The sequence below is a fragment of the Eurypyga helias genome, unplaced genomic scaffold (assembly GCF_000690775.1).
Source record: "Eurypyga helias isolate BGI_N326 unplaced genomic scaffold, ASM69077v1 scaffold21394, whole genome shotgun sequence".
Lineage (NCBI taxonomy): Eukaryota > Metazoa > Chordata > Aves > Eurypygiformes > Eurypygidae > Eurypyga > Eurypyga helias.
In genome coordinates this window covers 9,677-26,210 of record NW_010247150.1, presented here as the reverse complement: position 1 = coordinate 26,210, position 16,534 = coordinate 9,677, and the positions used below count along the sequence as shown (strand labels likewise).

The 16,534-nt window shown below is 48.4% G+C and overlaps 1 protein-coding gene across 1 annotated transcript in view; it reads right to left on the bottom strand.

The window, feature by feature from the left end:
• The window catches only part of LOC104508892 (voltage-dependent calcium channel subunit alpha-2/delta-4-like), a gene marked incomplete at both ends in the record, with an annotated part of 55,243 nt that overhangs the window by 29,177 nt on the left and 9,532 nt on the right, over nt 1-16,534 (bottom strand). Inside the window, 8 exons of the mRNA XM_010150655.1 lie at nt 4,612-4,701; nt 5,914-5,988; nt 7,250-7,400; nt 7,992-8,052; nt 9,097-9,228; nt 11,613-11,775; nt 13,349-13,408; nt 14,922-15,038. Of these exons, the coding sequence (XP_010148957.1) occupies nt 4,612-4,701; nt 5,914-5,988; nt 7,250-7,400; nt 7,992-8,052; nt 9,097-9,228; nt 11,613-11,775; nt 13,349-13,408; nt 14,922-15,038 (849 nt within the window). The remainder of the gene's footprint in view (nt 1-4,611; nt 4,702-5,913; nt 5,989-7,249; nt 7,401-7,991; nt 8,053-9,096; nt 9,229-11,612; nt 11,776-13,348; nt 13,409-14,921; nt 15,039-16,534) is intronic.

Below are 16,534 nucleotides of genomic sequence, written 5' to 3'. Positions count from 1 at the left end.
CAGGAAGGGAAAGAATTGTAGAAGGTGTTGCTAGACTACTTGCCTGACCAGCTGTGACCTGACTGGGACTGTGTGAGATCCCAAAGGATGAAGAGGGAATCAGCAGAGAATATATGTTATGAGAAGGGAAGAAACTAGATGGGCAAAGTGTCCTTAAACATCTCTTGTGAGTGCGCTGCGAAATGCTTCCCCACGCAGGTAGGGCACAAGAGGTCAAACACTCCTTCCATTACTCACATCAGCAGATGGGTTCATTCTTTTTGTGACACCGGTTTGCTCCAGTCGCATGGAATCTTTACATCTTGCCGAAATCTAGTTTGTTACCAGTTTCCCCATTTTTTCACCTGTAGCCATTTTAGAGTGAGCTACTCATAATTAGCCTCAAAATTTATGTCACTTCTGAGTTCATCAGCCAGTCAAGGTACCATTAAACCAGCTTGGTGTTAGGAGAGGACATCGTTCCAAGGTGGCCTTAGAGAGCAGAACCTGGGGTTTCTTTCCCTCTGCAGGGTCAGAAAAATTCTAGTTTTCAAAATATTTTGTACTATCCTGTAAGATTTATATATAATAATATATGAAAATATACATGTAATTTAGGATTAGGGGGTGCATTTGCATATGTATATTGGGCATAACTATAAAAATATGTAAGTAAATTAACAATTGACATAGATTGGAAAGGATAGTTGGAGGCTGAAATACCAGACAGGAGGCTGAATACCGGCCGGAGAGGAATACCGCAGAGGCAGATCAGCCAGATAGGAATTAACAATGTGACAGTGTCTGAACGTACGTAACTGTTGTGTTATGTTGTGTAAGAGGACTATGGTGTGTAAAACAAGGAAGGTAATTATTCTGCTCTGCTTAGCACTTGATAGCTCTTGGCTGCAGCACTTAGACGCAGTTGAGAGGATGGCGTTTCGGGGAAGGCAAACAGCCTGGAAGCAGCCTTGAGCAGAGCAGCAGCCAGAACGAAGGGGCATAAATCCTACAGGAACAGGGTGAGAGGACAAGACTTGCCAAGCTTGCGGCAACAAAGAGAAGGTAGCAGTGAAATAGGCTAAAACTCGATACACAAGAAAAGAGCTCAGACAGCAGCACTTGATGCCAGAGAGGTCTGAAGCACTTTATAGATGTATGCTGAAGACCAGAGTTTTCCCGGGATGCGTATTTTATGGAAACCACTTGGTGAACAGCTAAATTGAAACAGAGAGTTTAAGTGGTTTATTGAGCGTGGCAGAGAGGGGCAGGGGAGGCTCTGGCTAACTCTTCTCCCAAAACTGTTCTGCAAATTGCGTCATGGATTAAAATATGCCCTGTCCACCCCGGAATATAATGGAGGAAAACAAAGACGATGAGGGATCATGCTCTTCAACCCCTCTCTGCTACTCATTCCTCATTGAGTAGGTCTCTGCTGGGCTATTAATTCTGTGAGCAATTGGACTGAGGAAAATTACCAAGGAAATTTTGCAGTCACTTTCATTACAGATATTATTACTGGTTGTCTATTGCAATCAGCAGAGCCTGTTTCATCAGTGTGATGTAGCAATTTTCATTCTTTTGCGTATGCTCCTGTGAACAATAACAGGACAGCCTGTGAGGAACGGCTGTGATTGCAAGCTGAGAATGTGAATTTTTTCTGATGGGAAGCGGGTGAACAATTCCACCAAAATTCTCCCTTCTCCCGCCTGCACCAGCACTGATTTGCTTCAGGGCACACTGATGGAAACCCTGTTTCTCTCCTATTGCTGATGTCGATCTAAGAAGATCTAAGAGAATATTCCAGAGTCCTTAAAACGTAGGAGCCCTTCCAGGCGGTACCCTTTTGCCTTCAGGGGGTTAGCTGTGGTACTTGCAGAGCCTGGGGTTCTTCAGCTGGTGACAGAGAGGCACTCCCTGGATGAGAAGGGAAGGTGTAGCTTGGAAAAGCCTGCTGCAGGACAACAGGCATGTTCCTACACCTGCATGCCTGCGTACATGGGGCTGCCCCACAGGCACCAAGACACAATCTGTCATGATGCGAGAAAGCTGCAACTAGCCTTCCTGGGAAAGGAAAGCTGGGTGGAAGAGATACACAGCCCTGCTTCACACCTTCCTTTGACAAAGTCACTGTTTCTGAACTACTGTTTCAAGGACAGCGGTTCCCGAGGTGCAGAAGCATGACACCAGCAGTCACCGAGAGCACAGCCACCTCGCCTGACCTGCAGATGCTCAGATGCCAGAGTCAGTTACCCTCTCCCCAGATCTGAGGTGACAGCTAAAGGCATGAAGGAAGGGGCACCTCACCTTTTGTGTGAATAACAAAAGGAGGTTTTATCACCACTGGGTGCTGTACTGTTTGAGGGCAATATCAGAGCTGTTTTGACCTCATTAGCCAAGGGAGAATCAACAAGGATCAAGATAAGTGATAAGTAAAACTGCTGACTGCATTTTTGATGCCAAATACAAAGGAAAAATATTTTCTCTACCTACCATAGAGTTTCTTCTTTATTACTGCAGTGGAGTTACATTAGTCCACTGAGCTGCTTGGACATCACTCTCTCTCTGTAGGTATCTTTGGTCCAGCTATGCCAGTGGAGGACAGTTTTCTGTCTCAGCTGTCCCACCACGTACCTTCTATTTCCCATGGGCATGCCTGGCTCAAAGCATGCAGGGTTTCTTAAAGGTCCTGCCTCCTGGAGGCTTGAGGGTTGCCTAGGCTAGTGGCTGAGCCATGCTGCCAGCAAGGAGATCTGAGGTGTCATCATTAGTGGAACCAGACCAGTTTGGGCACCTGTGCCTGGCATGACCAGCCATGCTGGTTGAGAGAGTCTGCAGCTGTACAGCATGGGGCTTCTTTAAACTGCTGTCACTGTACATAACCAGTGCTACATCAGATATTAAGAGATTTTTTTTCCTCCCTATGATGGAAAATTTGTTTTAATATTCTGATTTATACAGTGCAGGCCTGTATAGGTTCTGGATCTTTGGCTTTAAACATAAGGTTGATTTTGTCATAAAGCACAAGAACAGACATAGATAAATCTAGCAGCCCTCTAGTCCATGTAATTGTTCCAGGTTTATGCCACTACTGCTTCCCTGTTCATATCAGTAACTACCTTCCCCCAAGGACATTGAACCATTACTACTAGGAGTGCCACCATCCTATTACTGCATTGTCAAGGTTACAGTACAGTTCTCAGGTTGCCATTAAAAGCACCATGCTCCTACTTCACTGACAAGGCACCTCAGCTACCGCCATCCCTGGGTTCGACTCTGATCGTGCTTGCAGTGCCATGAATTAGGAACAGCATTGCCATGAATTAGGAACAGCATTGCCGTAGCCAATGAACTTCAACTTCTAGTTTGTAAACCAAGTAAGAGTGGAGAATCTTTTCCAGGATGTCAATACCTCTAGCACACTGCCTTTAACATCAACACCATTTATGGCCACTAGCACTGTACCATGTCCATATTTTTGTCAACACCAAGGGCATTGACATCTCTAGGCCCACCCCACTACAGATGCTGCAGAGGTTGCGGTGTTCAGCTGGTTCCTGGTCTTTTTTTTTTTTGCTAACATTCCTTAAGAAACAGAGTTAGGTGGTATGTTTACCTCCCGGCTACTGAAGTCCCAGTTGTTCACATAAGGCAATGAATCACTTATGAATCTTATCGCAGGATATGATCAGGCTGACTGATTAATTCTTCTCTACCTGTGATTTCTTCCCTAAGCACTGATCCTCAGCAAAGTGACACTGAAATAAGTCTGAAGCCTGAGAATCTTTCATGTCTTCACCATCACCTACTTACCAAGGCTCACCAATAACATTACTTATGACCAGAATTGTTGCCCTCAGCTGACCAGTTATGTTTCATTGCCATCTATAACCAAGGTGCCTGGGCAATGCCCAGTTGTAGGGTGCGTTAAGGAACTACTCAGAAGACCACATCCTCCCTGGCTTCTGTAGCATTAGCCCTGGTTACTCCTCATGCACCTGGGGGAGGATACCCCAGCTCCTGGAACTCCCACAGAAATCATGAGGCTGACAGCAGGAGGAAATACATAAAAACTTCACTCCCCTTAAAGTCCATGAGGTGTTTTCATGAAAGTAACTGCTTTCAGCCCAGCAAGGTCAGCTGGGTCAGTTATGTCAAGACTTTGAGTTATAGCACTGCCCGTGTCCTTCCCCACCTCGCTCAGCCAGCAGCCAAAATCCTCCTGGGCCACAATGAGCAGGTGCAACACAGAAAGGAGGAGGAGGGGAGGCTGATGTGGTGGGGCCAAGGAAAAGGGGGAAAGCTGCCCTGACACCCCATCAGTGGGGTCCCCACATCTGCAAGGGCTGCTCTGCTGGGCACCCCACCGCTTGTCCTTGCCCATGCCGCTGCCCTCCTGCACAGGGATCAACAGCCCCAGGGCATCACGCACAAACCGACACCTCCCCAAAGCCGGGTCACCTCCCCAGACTGCTTGTTGCATATTTGGGGGCTGTGAGGTCAGCTCGTGCAGCCTCCTCACTGCAGCACCATGGCAAGTTGCGCTAAATGGTTAGACGTAGGCATGGAGGGGAAGGTAGGGCAGGCAGGGGCACGCATGCCCTACACGGGCATCGGCACCGACTCTCTTACCTCCCTCAGGATTTTGAAGGACTCTGTCAGGGCCTTGTTCACAGTCCCCACTCCTTTTGCCTGCAGTTCATCCACCAGCTGCTTGAAGTGCTGGCAAGGAGAGAGGCAGAAAGGCAGCAATGAGTTTTGGGCAGGGAAGTCCCTTGGACCAGGGGAGTAAAGGGTAACCAGGAAGAGTCTGTGCTGTTGGGCTCCTGATCCTTCGCTGCTGCTGGTTGGGCAGTGCAGCACCATGACGGATGGAGGTGGGAAAGTCAAGTGGCAGCTCCTCCATTGGCAGTGCCATCATGCTGCCCCTACACCCACACAGCCACGGCAGGGCCATGTTTCTCAGCCTCTGAGCTGTGGACTGGTGTTGGTCCATCAACATCATGCAAGGGGCAAAACTATTATAAATCAGACTTTCCCTTATCTACTGCTTCTGGGGGCGGGGAAGGTAAAACTAAAATCCTGTGCATGCAAGAACAACAGGATTGGGGAAAAAGGAAAGCAATAAACAAACATTCAAATTTTAACAGGCATTGATGTGGTTGTAAATGAAACCCTCAAAGTGCTCTCTGTAGGGTTCCCAGTGCCCCAAAGGCTAGGGGTTCTTTTGGGAAACACTGCAGGAGACCTCACCCTCTGGAGTCATACTGTCACCCAGGGCTAGGCTGGGAGAGAAAGCCAATTGCTGAAGACATGGAGGGATGTGCTACCTCTGTGTTATTAATACAGAAAGAAAAAGGAAGAAAACACAGTAAGAGCAGCTAAAAATACAAGTCAGCCCGGAGGGTGGTGGAGCAGCCGGATGCAGGCTGACCATCCCCAGGGCTGCTGAGCCCTCCCGGATCAGAGCAGCAAAACCTCTCACTGGAAAGCTTGCTGGAAGTCCATCCTGGCAAAGGATCAGGCCAGTCTGAGAATACATTCACCAATAAGGGGCTGATTTTTCTTCTTTCCAAGGGCTGAGGATGTGCACTTTCAAAGATGGAGAGCCTTTGCCTCCTGCATGCTCTTTTTCCACAGCAGCCTGGGAAGGGACCACTTGTGCTCCGAGGGTGTTGTGACACAGGGAAGCTGATGGGTGCTGTTTAGCTGGCTGCTGACCTGATATTACAGCAGCTTTTTGTAAGCAAAAGGTTAACCACCGTGCCAGCACACACCACTGAGCTGGTGCTTGTTTCCGACATGCAAATCCACAGGCTCCTGGGAGATGGTGGTTTCTTTTCCCTGGAGTTTCATGTCACAGCATCTTAACCCCATGCACTGGTTACATTAAGAGAACTACCTGAATAATGTCGATAGGAACCTGGCACTCACCTCTCTGTTATCTCTGTCTGCTTGGACCAGGATACCCTTAAAACAGGGTTCGATAAAGTGAACATAATCATTGTACTGCAAAGAGAAAGTGAAAAGAAAAGGGATGTAATGGGAGAAAATTCACAAGATGGGTTCACGTCCTAGGTGGATGTTCAAAAAGCAGTTTGGAGCATTATGCCATTTTATAGGTATTACCTTTAAGAATTTTTTGTAGTGAACATGGCAAACTAATTTTGATAAATCTTATATTTGTTTAAATAATGTGTTAATTATGGTGTTTTGCTGAGCTCTACCTGGGCATATCTACACATACAAGGGTACATTTTTTTCCCCCTCCCCCAGTCACTCTAGAGATTTTTCTCCACACTCTATTAGCTTGTGGCCCAGCCTTGCTTATAGCACTATTTGCCCATATTTTTGACTTCTGGAGACTTTTAGATTCCCCAGCCACCTTGCAAGCAGGTTTGTAGCCTAATGTCTGATGCCTCTGGCGCAAGGCTGAACGATAACACACCAAGTCACCACACGTCCACTAAACTGCGATAATTAGTGAGGTGTATGCTTCTGGCCTGATACATGTGTGAGGTAAAACATACCAGTGTAAACTGTTTCCTGCAAGGTTCAGAAGAACATAATTCATGGAAGCATGGCTAAGAGGCAACCAATGTTCAGCTCATCAATAGGAGCTTAGGTCAGGCTATAATGTGTCTGAGCCAGTAGGTTCTTGGTGTGAGCACGGTACAGTAAGGCTTGAGGGGGACTTCTTAAAAGAGCCTGTAGTGACAGGACAAGGGGTAACGGGTTTAAATTGAAAGCGGGAAGATTTAGATTAGGTATCAGGAAGAAATTCTTCCCGGAGCAGGTGGTGAGGCACTGGCACAGGTTGCCCAGAGAAGCTGTGGATGCCCCATCCCTGGAAGTGTCCAAGGCCAGGCTGGATGAGGCTTTGAGCAACGTGGTCTAGTGGAAGGTGTCCCTGCCCATGGCAGGGGGGTTGGAACTAGATGGTCGGTAAGGTCCCTTCCAACTCAAACCATTCTATGATTCTGTTTGTTCAGGGGTTTCTATAAAGCACTTTATCTGTTGCAGTCACATCCCTAAGTAAGCAAAACAATGTGGCTGATATCCTCCATACTGAGGGGTGAGGTGACCTAACAGCACCTGCTGACCACATGAGGCTGATTTCTCAGGGGTAATTGGTTTTAATCCCCCATCTAACATAGGTACTAAGTGTTGTAGTTACACCCCTGCAGTGCCTGTAGCTTGCTGTGGCAACTGAAGGGTTGGTACGAGGCACAAGGAAGACTTCTCAGCACTGGAAACAGGATGTACTTACCGCAATAATGTTGACAAAGTCATTTTCCCCCAGAGTATCTAAAATGGTGATGATTGTGTGTTTGGCAATGGTCATCCGCAGACCCTTCATGCTCCCACTGACGTCCACAACAATGACAATGTCCTTGGGAGAGGTGGCTGCTTGGATGTACCTTTATAAAAGGAAGAACATGAGGAAGCAGAGTGACTGTACAGGGAGGAGGCTGGGTGTGCTGCTGAAACATGATGCTAGCCACAGCATAACACATGCCCTGAGCACAGTTATCCGGCAGGGTCAGGCTGGGCATCCGATGGGTCCCTTCCTACCAACCTGTCTCTCCTGCTGGCCCCAGCAGCACCCTTTCCACACTGGCAAGTGCTGGGCCTGCTGCAGACATGTCCAGATTCAACTGAAAGCGACAACTGCTAAAGCCTCCTTCAGCCGTGCTGAGTGGACTGAGTAAACACCCTCATTTCTGGAGTCTGAACAGCCCCGTCCCCCCGGCCGCAGATTTATAAGGAAGGACACAGGGGTGGCAATTTCCCTGTGGCATGTGTTAGATGCCATCTGGAAAGCCAGTGCTGGCAGGTAGCAGGGCAGGCTTCCTCACCTCATGTTGCCCGTGTTTATATACCCCTCATCTCTCAGAGGAGCATCGTGGGGCTGTAAGCGCTGATCAATAGCTCAGCAAGGCATCCCCTTGGAAAAGAGGGAGAGAGCAACACAGGGAGGTGCTGTGGCCAAGTCTCTCCAAAACTCTTACCAGCCACGATTCCTGCAGTCGAAGGAGATGACTCCATTCTCATCTGGTAGCCACTTTATCCCTGAAGGGAGCAGCAAAAGGAGCAATCAACACACACACACACACAGGCAGGCATCTGGTCCCCACTCCCCAGGCACCCGGTGCTGCTGAGACCCAGCCACCCCGCAGGGTCACATGAATCCAGCCAGCAATAGCACCAGCCATCCTGCCGAAATATGAGCAAGGCCGCATTGTCTTGGGCAGTTCTCCATAAATTTATTAAATTTCTATTTAAAAATGTACCTGGGCATAGTCTGTTCAAACTTGGGGAGCAACTGCACTTACTTTAAGCTTTCTGTCACTTTGGTGTAGTTCTCAACAACATCTTTTTCTCCCCAAGAGGGGTTGAAAGCATTAAAAAAATGCAGCAGCAGTGACAGGGATGTGTCCCAGATTCTCTGCTAAAGGCTCCGTTACGGTTGCCTCGGCTTTCCCCTTCCACAACATGTGACAGGTCACAGAAGAAGGGCACGCAGCCATCTGATGGAGGGGCCACCAGGCCAAGCTACAGCTGCTGAGGACCTCGTGGATTCCTCTAAGCACAGGGCCTGCCTCTTGTGCCGTGACCTTACATGCCACTCGCAGCTGGCAAGCGCATAACAAGTCAGGCTGACCAGCTGCGTCTGCCATGTGTGGCTTCGGAGACAGAGACAGGCTGCGGATGCTGCTAAGGACCACCAGGAGCACGAGGTGGGGAACTGTCGTGCAGCCCCCACACCCCCCGTGTGAGATTCCCAGGTCCTGCCATGGCGTGCCGTGAGCTTTTTGGAGGGCAGTCTGCCCAAGGCACGACCCTGCGAGCAGACTCCTCTGGGGTTGCATGGACAACATGCCTGGGGGGCTGGTCCATAGGGGAAAAAGGGGTTTATGCCTGCCATGGGCGCTATTCCTTCACCCTAAGCAGCAGCAGCCCATGCACCCAGTAATTTTTGTTCACGGCACGCTGCCCTTCATGGGGCCATGCTCCCCAAAAGCTTCCCAAATTGGGGTCTCCCATGGCATGGACCCTGCTGTACAAGACTATTGCTTTGCACCGGAGGAGCAAAGCCAGTCTCTGCTCTTTTACCCGGGTAGAGCCTGAAGAATCCAGTGGAGCTGCCAAAGTACTGCCAGGTCAGCGTGGGATCCCTTTCAAAGTTGTCCACAAAAATAGGATTCAGGGCTTCTGACATGTAAACACCGTTCAGGATGTCAGGGTCTGTGGGGAAAAGAATAGAAAATGATGGGGAAAAAAAGCGTGCAAAAGAGGGGAGGACACCCACCACCCCAGATGGAAGAGGAGGATAGGAATAAAGGCAACTCCAGAAGGAATACAGCCTTGTCCAAAGGTGGATTTCCTCATGGTCTGCAAAAGCCATGTGCCTTTATCCCAATCTCTCCCCTGACAATGATCTAACCCCTCGACAACAGCTTTCCAACAGGCACTGCAAAGGGGATTGGATACATCACCCAAGAAAATGCTGGCGGGCAGGTGACCACTGGTGATCTCAGCTTGGTCATACACTATCCTCCCTATTTCTCTTTCCAGCTTTGCCTGCCCTTAGGCATTCTGTCTGGTTGGAAGAGGGCCCTGAGAGGCCCAGGAAAACTGGCACTGTGCTGAGCACACTGGCACACCGCACAAGCGGGGCTCAGCTGTTACCCAAGATGGGCCGCGTGGCTGTTGGAGGGCAGCTGCCTGATGCACCACTGGGCAGAACAGCCTTCCTACTAAGGGTGTGTAAATTTATGCCAGGTGTAACTACCCAAGACCAAAGAGCTCTAGGATTTACATGGCATTTCTCTCCCTCTCTCTCACCAACAATTCTTTTTCTTCTTGGCCTGCCCTTTCTTTCACAAAGCCTGAGCTGTCCTCCCTTGCCCCTGATCTCATCAGGATCAATAGGAAGCTGCAGACTCGCAAGAGCTCATAAGAGACAGTGTATATTTAGTGTCTGTGTTGACTCATTGCCCCAGGAGACCAAACAGAGCAGCAGCAATAGAAACAGGCAATTGGAAGAAGCTGGTCATTGTAGGATTAAATGCATTAATGTTGAAAGAGACAGGGCTTTGACCTACCACTTCCTCTTCAGTCACTTCACTAAAGGCAGTTTTGGTCAAAATAGGGAAAAAATTGAACAGTGACTCCCCAGCAATATGGCCAAAGTAACTCAAGCAGGGAGGGAGCCAGAACTGTGGAGCCAGGCTTGCTGCTGTTTGCAAGAGAGGGAGTGAGTACTGTCAGGCACTGGTCCCAGGAGGAGCCCTGAGCATGGAAGCAGCCCTACTCCTCCTCCTCCTCCATCTCCTGCTCATCCTCTACCCAGAGCAGCTGGATGGTTTGTGTCTAGCTGTACTGGCAAGAAATCTGCTACCTGGACAGTGCCTCTCCGCTGTCCCTGACAGTGGCCATTTGGCCACCTCTTTCCATATCTGCTGTAGGCAGCAGCCTACTCCATGTAGCTGTGCTGTAGTTCCCCACAGCCAGCTCTGCTGGAGGCTCTGTTGTGAGCAGGATTTGAGCATCTGGGCCTGTCAGACCAGATGGAATTAATTTAAAATCATGGGAGAAATAGAACTCCCTCTATTGTCCTTGTAAATAACGTAGCAGTTGGAGTACAGTCACCAGCGCCTGCCCCGTCTGGTCCTGAAGACTGTAAATGAGCTCCATCTATGACAGAAGGAATGGACCTTATTTTTTCTTGCCAAAACACATGCAGGGGAAGAGCTGGTGGAGAGGCGGGCAAGGAGCCAGTTCAGGCAGCTTCAAATGCTGGCCAAGAAGAGTGGCAAGCTTGGGACAATCACAAGTGGTGTCTCAGCCTGCAGATTCAGCACTGTGCCCACCAGCCTGAAGATGGACTAGCTTCAAATGCTGGCCAAGAAGAGCGGCAAGCTTGGGACAATCACAACTGGTGTCTCAGCCTGCAGATTCGGCACTGTGCCCACCAGGCTGAAGATGGACCGGTTTCTGGTGCGTTGCTGGAGCGGTGGGAATGTGTAGGGGGAGAGGGGACAGACTGAGCACAGATGAGGCCATGGGAGCCTCGGTGCCTCCTTGGGCTCCTGCAGCTGCCAAAGGCTTGCTGAGAATGGCAAATAGCCTGGAACAGTCATATCCCAGTAGCAGTTGTGATTTACCCCCAGTCCCCTACAGATATACTGGAGAGAGTCCTCATGAAGCCTTTAGTGCCTCGTAACACAAAGGTACTTGGGGTCTAATTTCTCAGCTGAAATCAATGAGATCCTTGATACCTAGAGACCTTGGTAGATCTGACCCTTTGTAGAAAGTAACAATTGCCAAAATAAATTCACATCATGGATAATTTCACAGCTTCTTTGGTTGGGTAGATGAACCCTAGGAGACTACACTGCCTGCCTCAGATGGAGGTCTGTCCACCATTAGAGATCGTCAAGAGCAGATTATACCTAAACCCTGTCTCAGTGACAGACTACAGCAGACATCACTGTGCCTTGGGACAGTACCTTTCCAGCCCTGTTTTCTGTCGCCTTTTTTTTTTTATACTCTCATAATTTCTTTCAGTATTATTACTGATAGTTTTCACAGCAATCCACTAGTAACGAGAAAGTAGAGGCCATTACCTTTGTTGTAGACATTGGTGGGCAGCTGGATATCACTGTATGTTGTGTTCACCAGCAGGTTATTGAAATGCTCATTTGGCTCCAAAATGAATTCGTCTCCAAGCTCCACATAATTGTCATTTTCATCCTTCTCATTAATCAGGAGAGAGTTGTAGTAATCAAACTGTTGATAAAGACATGGAAAAGAGAAAGGCAATAAGAGAAAATAAGACAGACAATTACCAGCACGGGGAGAGGCGGGTGGGTGGGGGGAAAAAAAAAAAAAGACGCTCTTTAAAACATAAAAGAGACATCTGGGGAATTCAGGCTTCCAGTAGGATCAAGATGAGGAGCAAACAAAAGCCATTCCCAACTGAAAAATGTCAAGCTGCCCAAATGGTGGTTTCTGCCCAGTTTCTTATCGTCAGTACACAACCAAAAGTGTGGTCATAAGCGGCAGCAGAAGAGCCACCTGAGAGCGAAGGAACACAGTGACAGACTCCCGTGGTCCCTCCGAGGTATTTGACTAGCCAGAGAGGTGGAGTGTCTCACTGGGTCTGGCTCCCAGGCTTCCTACAGGGCATGCCAATGCTGACCTTACTTGCCCTGTCTCCACAGCTGTCATTTGCTGGAGTTAACCCCTCACATATATCCAGCCAGGATTATCCCCTCACTCTGTCGCTCCAAGCAGAAGGTGCTCATCAAGCGCAATGGATAGAGCAGGAGGTGCTCAAAGACAACGCAGGTTTCCCCTGGGAAGGCCACAAGGGATTTAACATCTATGGTCACCTCACTATCTTCAGGATGCTCTTCACCCTTGGACAACAGATGGTTTTTAAGATGTTTTTGTTGACTTTATCTGAGGGTGGAGGTTATTTAAGGATTTATGTTCAAGCACTAACAGGACTCGGGGTGTGAACTGTGCATGCAAATACAGGGTCACGTACCCCGACTCACCCATGACCATATTCATGCTGTGAATGCAGCTGACCTAACTAACATGACTAATGTGATTTTCTTAATGAAGAGGTAGGAGAGGTAAAGTCGGCAGATAGCTTGATTTCAAGAAGCATTTGCATTCCCACCCAGGGGTAGCCTGTACTTCTGCTAAGCAGCCTGTGCTTGTACTGTGGACTTCCTATCTTTTTTTTTTTCCACTCCAGTTCCCTTCACCAACAATAATCCCATAGTTTGTCTACAGTTTTTAACAGAAAGCCAATTATCCAAATTGCTTGGGCAGCACCAAGCTTTCACCTCGCAGGGAGTCCTGACAAGCGGGTGTCTGCAGGGTAGAGAAAAGATCATGGGAGCTGTTGAGAGAGATGGTGAGAAACTCTGCTCACTGGGATTAATGGTTTCCTGTGGGTATTTGTAGCAACGTCATCCTCATTGCTCATAGACACTCAATTTTTAGCTCATTTCCCAGTCAAGTAACCCAGAAAGCACCAACACATCACATAATGACAACGCTGGTGTGCAGTCAACATAATGCCAAAAACATCGGGCAACCCACTGTCTTCCCAAATCCTTCCCCTCCTGAAGCCAAGGGGACTGACCTCCTAGGTGTTACTAGGTTTGGGATCTGCCAAGGGAGTCGCTTATTCACGCTCTTCTAGACATGCTGAGTGTCCTGAAGAGAAGGAATCTCCTAACGTGCCTAGGAGCCTGAGGTGCCTGGGTGCTGCTGGGCCTGCCTCTCGGCGGGTCTCTCTGAGGGCGTGCGTCATCTTTCGTCACTGACGGGAGAAAACCCTTACCTGCAGCGAGGAGTTGTACTCATGGTTCAGATCTGCATCTTCTGCTGCTTCCACCAGCCTCTAATGCAAGCACACAGAAAGAAAGATGAGGGGGTGCTGTGGAAAGCCCTCCAGAAGCTCTTCCAGCTGCATCAGCCATTCACACACTTAGTGAAAAGACACACGACTGCCTCCTTCACCACAACACAGACTCACAGGGCTATAAACTTCCCTCTTCCCCTCCTTTTCTGCTGACCTGTCATTCTGTGCTGCAACTTTACAGCTTGGAAGGTATATTCACAGCTATTTATTGCCAAGTATATTCACACCTACTTACTTCAGAGTCCCTACTAAACCCCTGAGTAATCTTAGATGTCACAGGACATATACAAACAGAAACATGTCCACTTAGAGAAACAACAGCCAGAGATTTAATTTCATTTTCCGTGAACCCTTCCAAAAAGCCATGGGAAAGGCATTTCAGACCCAGGCTGATGTCAGTATCTCATTAAAGGAAAAGGCCTTATGGGAGTCTCAGTCTGGTATTGTTACTGAGACAAAGACCATGACTTGATTTCGTAAAGGGCTCAGTGATGCTGTGGCCATTTATAAGCTCTTACCATTTATGGAAGGCAATATAATCAACTAGTATTCTCCAGTATGATGCTTCAGGCCACTAATTCTCAGTTGGTGCAGTCTGGGAAGGAATCCAGCTAAACATGTACACACTCTCAGAGTTGCACAATCAGCGACAGTCTCGGCAAAACTACTTTTTGCTCCTTCACAAAGGATAAGGCAATCCAAATATTGGAAAAGCCTGGGTACGAATTTCATGTTATAGGCCAAAGCTCTGGGTCTAAATATGCCCACGTTTCACTTGGAGATTCAAATGATGTGTTTCTGGACGACTTTTCCACATTAGACACCTTAAACACTCAAGGCTCTGTGACTACAGCAATATGCTTTTCACAGTGGGTAAGTATAAGGGAACATAATAGATCCTTAGATGCAAGTAGTAAGAGGGGCCATAACGATTACCTGCTCTGATCTCCAACACAGCAGCAGCTAAAGACCTCTTGCCACCACCTCCTCCGCACTTCCCCATGTACACAGCTGGAAATCCAAGCACCTTCCTTGCAGCTCGTGTTCAGGGGCTACAGGAATTTCCCTTGAGCCACACACACAGCTGAAACAAGCTACCAATCTTCAATGGCCCAGAGGGCGTTATGCAAGGATGAACTTTATTTTCACTTGTGAGAGGTTTTTTGTCTTTAAACAGCTATAGAATCAAACCTCTTTTCTCCTAAAAGAGCGTTCGTTCCCTCACATTTATTCCTAGACTTTGTTTTTATCTTATTTCCTACTTTGGGCTGAAGGAGAAGCCAGCATTCCCTTGTCTGAACACCCGCATCCTCCCACCAGTGTCTACTTAAAGCTCAGAGCAAGCCAGCTGCACCAGCAGGCATTTGGTTGGGCAAGGAAGTCCTCATGTAACCTCTGCGCCCACACGCTCCCCGTACAGGCAGGAGGCCTGCATCTACAGCTCTGGGGCTGGCAGGAGAGGACTTCCTTCCCACAGCCCCTGTGGTCATACCTCAACAGCTTCAACCTTCCTGCGGAGCATGCTTTCCATCTGCTCCGAGAACTTCTTCACCAGCTCCAAGCCATCCACCTCTTTGATCTTCAGAGTTGGCTCCACATCTTTGTACTTCTACCCAAAGGAAAGCAGAAAATCCTGCTGAGCAGGAAGCTCATGAGGAGAGGGACAAGTCTATTGTTGTTAGCTGGGAACTGCCTTTGGTGAAGAAAGATGGGCTGAAAAAACTGGTCTGATTTACCACCTTCTTCCATCTTTGCCCTTCCTCCCTTTCTGCCCAATAACTTGGGTGGGTGCAGATCACTGCCCATAACACAAAGCATTTTGGCCCAGTAAAAGCAACCGATCCAATTATGAGCTTGAGGCTGTTGAAAGCAGCAATTTGCCCAAAGCTATTGGTGCCTGAGACTAAGGGAGAGAAGCAGAAGGCTGACTTTTGAAGACCTAAAATACACATAGTGCTTACATCCATAATAGCATTACGTGCATTACGTACTTGGAATTTACTTAAGGCAGAGGTCAGGGCAAGGGAATGAAGCTGTATGCTGTCATCACATTGCCTCCGATGTCATCTGTGCTCAGGGCACTAGTGGGAGAAACATCCTGTCCTCCCACAGAGCTGTCATATCTATAGGGAGATTGTCAGGTCTGCAGCAAGAAGGGTCTGCTCGCTGCTTAGGTTGGAGACCGCCAAGGAAAGGTCAGCAGGACAGTTACGATGCTACTTATTCAGCATGCATGAGCATGCTGTTGTGAGCATGGCTACTTAGTGCTGCCTCCACTGGGAGAGATGCTGTAGTGAGAAGAATCTGCATCCGACAGCTTTAGAGATAACCAGTTTCTTCTATGTTTCATATAATCTAGGCATTAAAAACCTCAGAGTACTCCCAAACTGGGTAACTGTAATCTACCTCCCCAAATCTGCCCTTTCAAGACTGGATACAATGGTCTTTATTTCTCCTTTTCAAGAAAAAAATCCCAAAGCTAACAGAGATAGGCAGAAAGAAATAAAAAAGATACATGCAAAAGGATACAATATGATCAACCTATTTCAGAAAAGACAGAGCCTTATCTCCCCAGCAATCTGAAAGTGTGAAGGCAACCGATTGACTCTCCCTGGTCCCTCGTCATCATTTCTCCCTGCAGCGTACACACATCCCCTCCATCCTCGTGTTGCATTAGCACCATAGCAGCGGTCTCAGTTGGGCTGGACGTCTGGCACTGGTACAAAACGAGGTGGTGAAAAGGGTAAGAGGATAGCAGGGGCTTTCAGGGCACTTTTGAATTAAAAGAAAGGTGAGGGGGGAGGACTCTGCATGTTCTTAGGATGAGGAAGTGGAGCTCCTTTTGTTCAAGCCGCTCATTGATGATCCAGGAGGGCGGCTGAGCACAGGCAGGATAAGAAATGCCTTGAGGATGGGGCAGGATGAGGAGGTCAGACAGAAATAGCAGCAGCATCCAGCCTGCAGCAGGCATGGCGGGGAGGCTGCTCGCTCTGCCTGGCGTGATTAACAGCAAGGGGTTTACTGGATTAAAAACACCAGGTCTCACATCCCCTCTGCTGCGGCTGGGTAGCTGGGACCGGCAGGGGAGGAGGAAGAGGTTGGGTT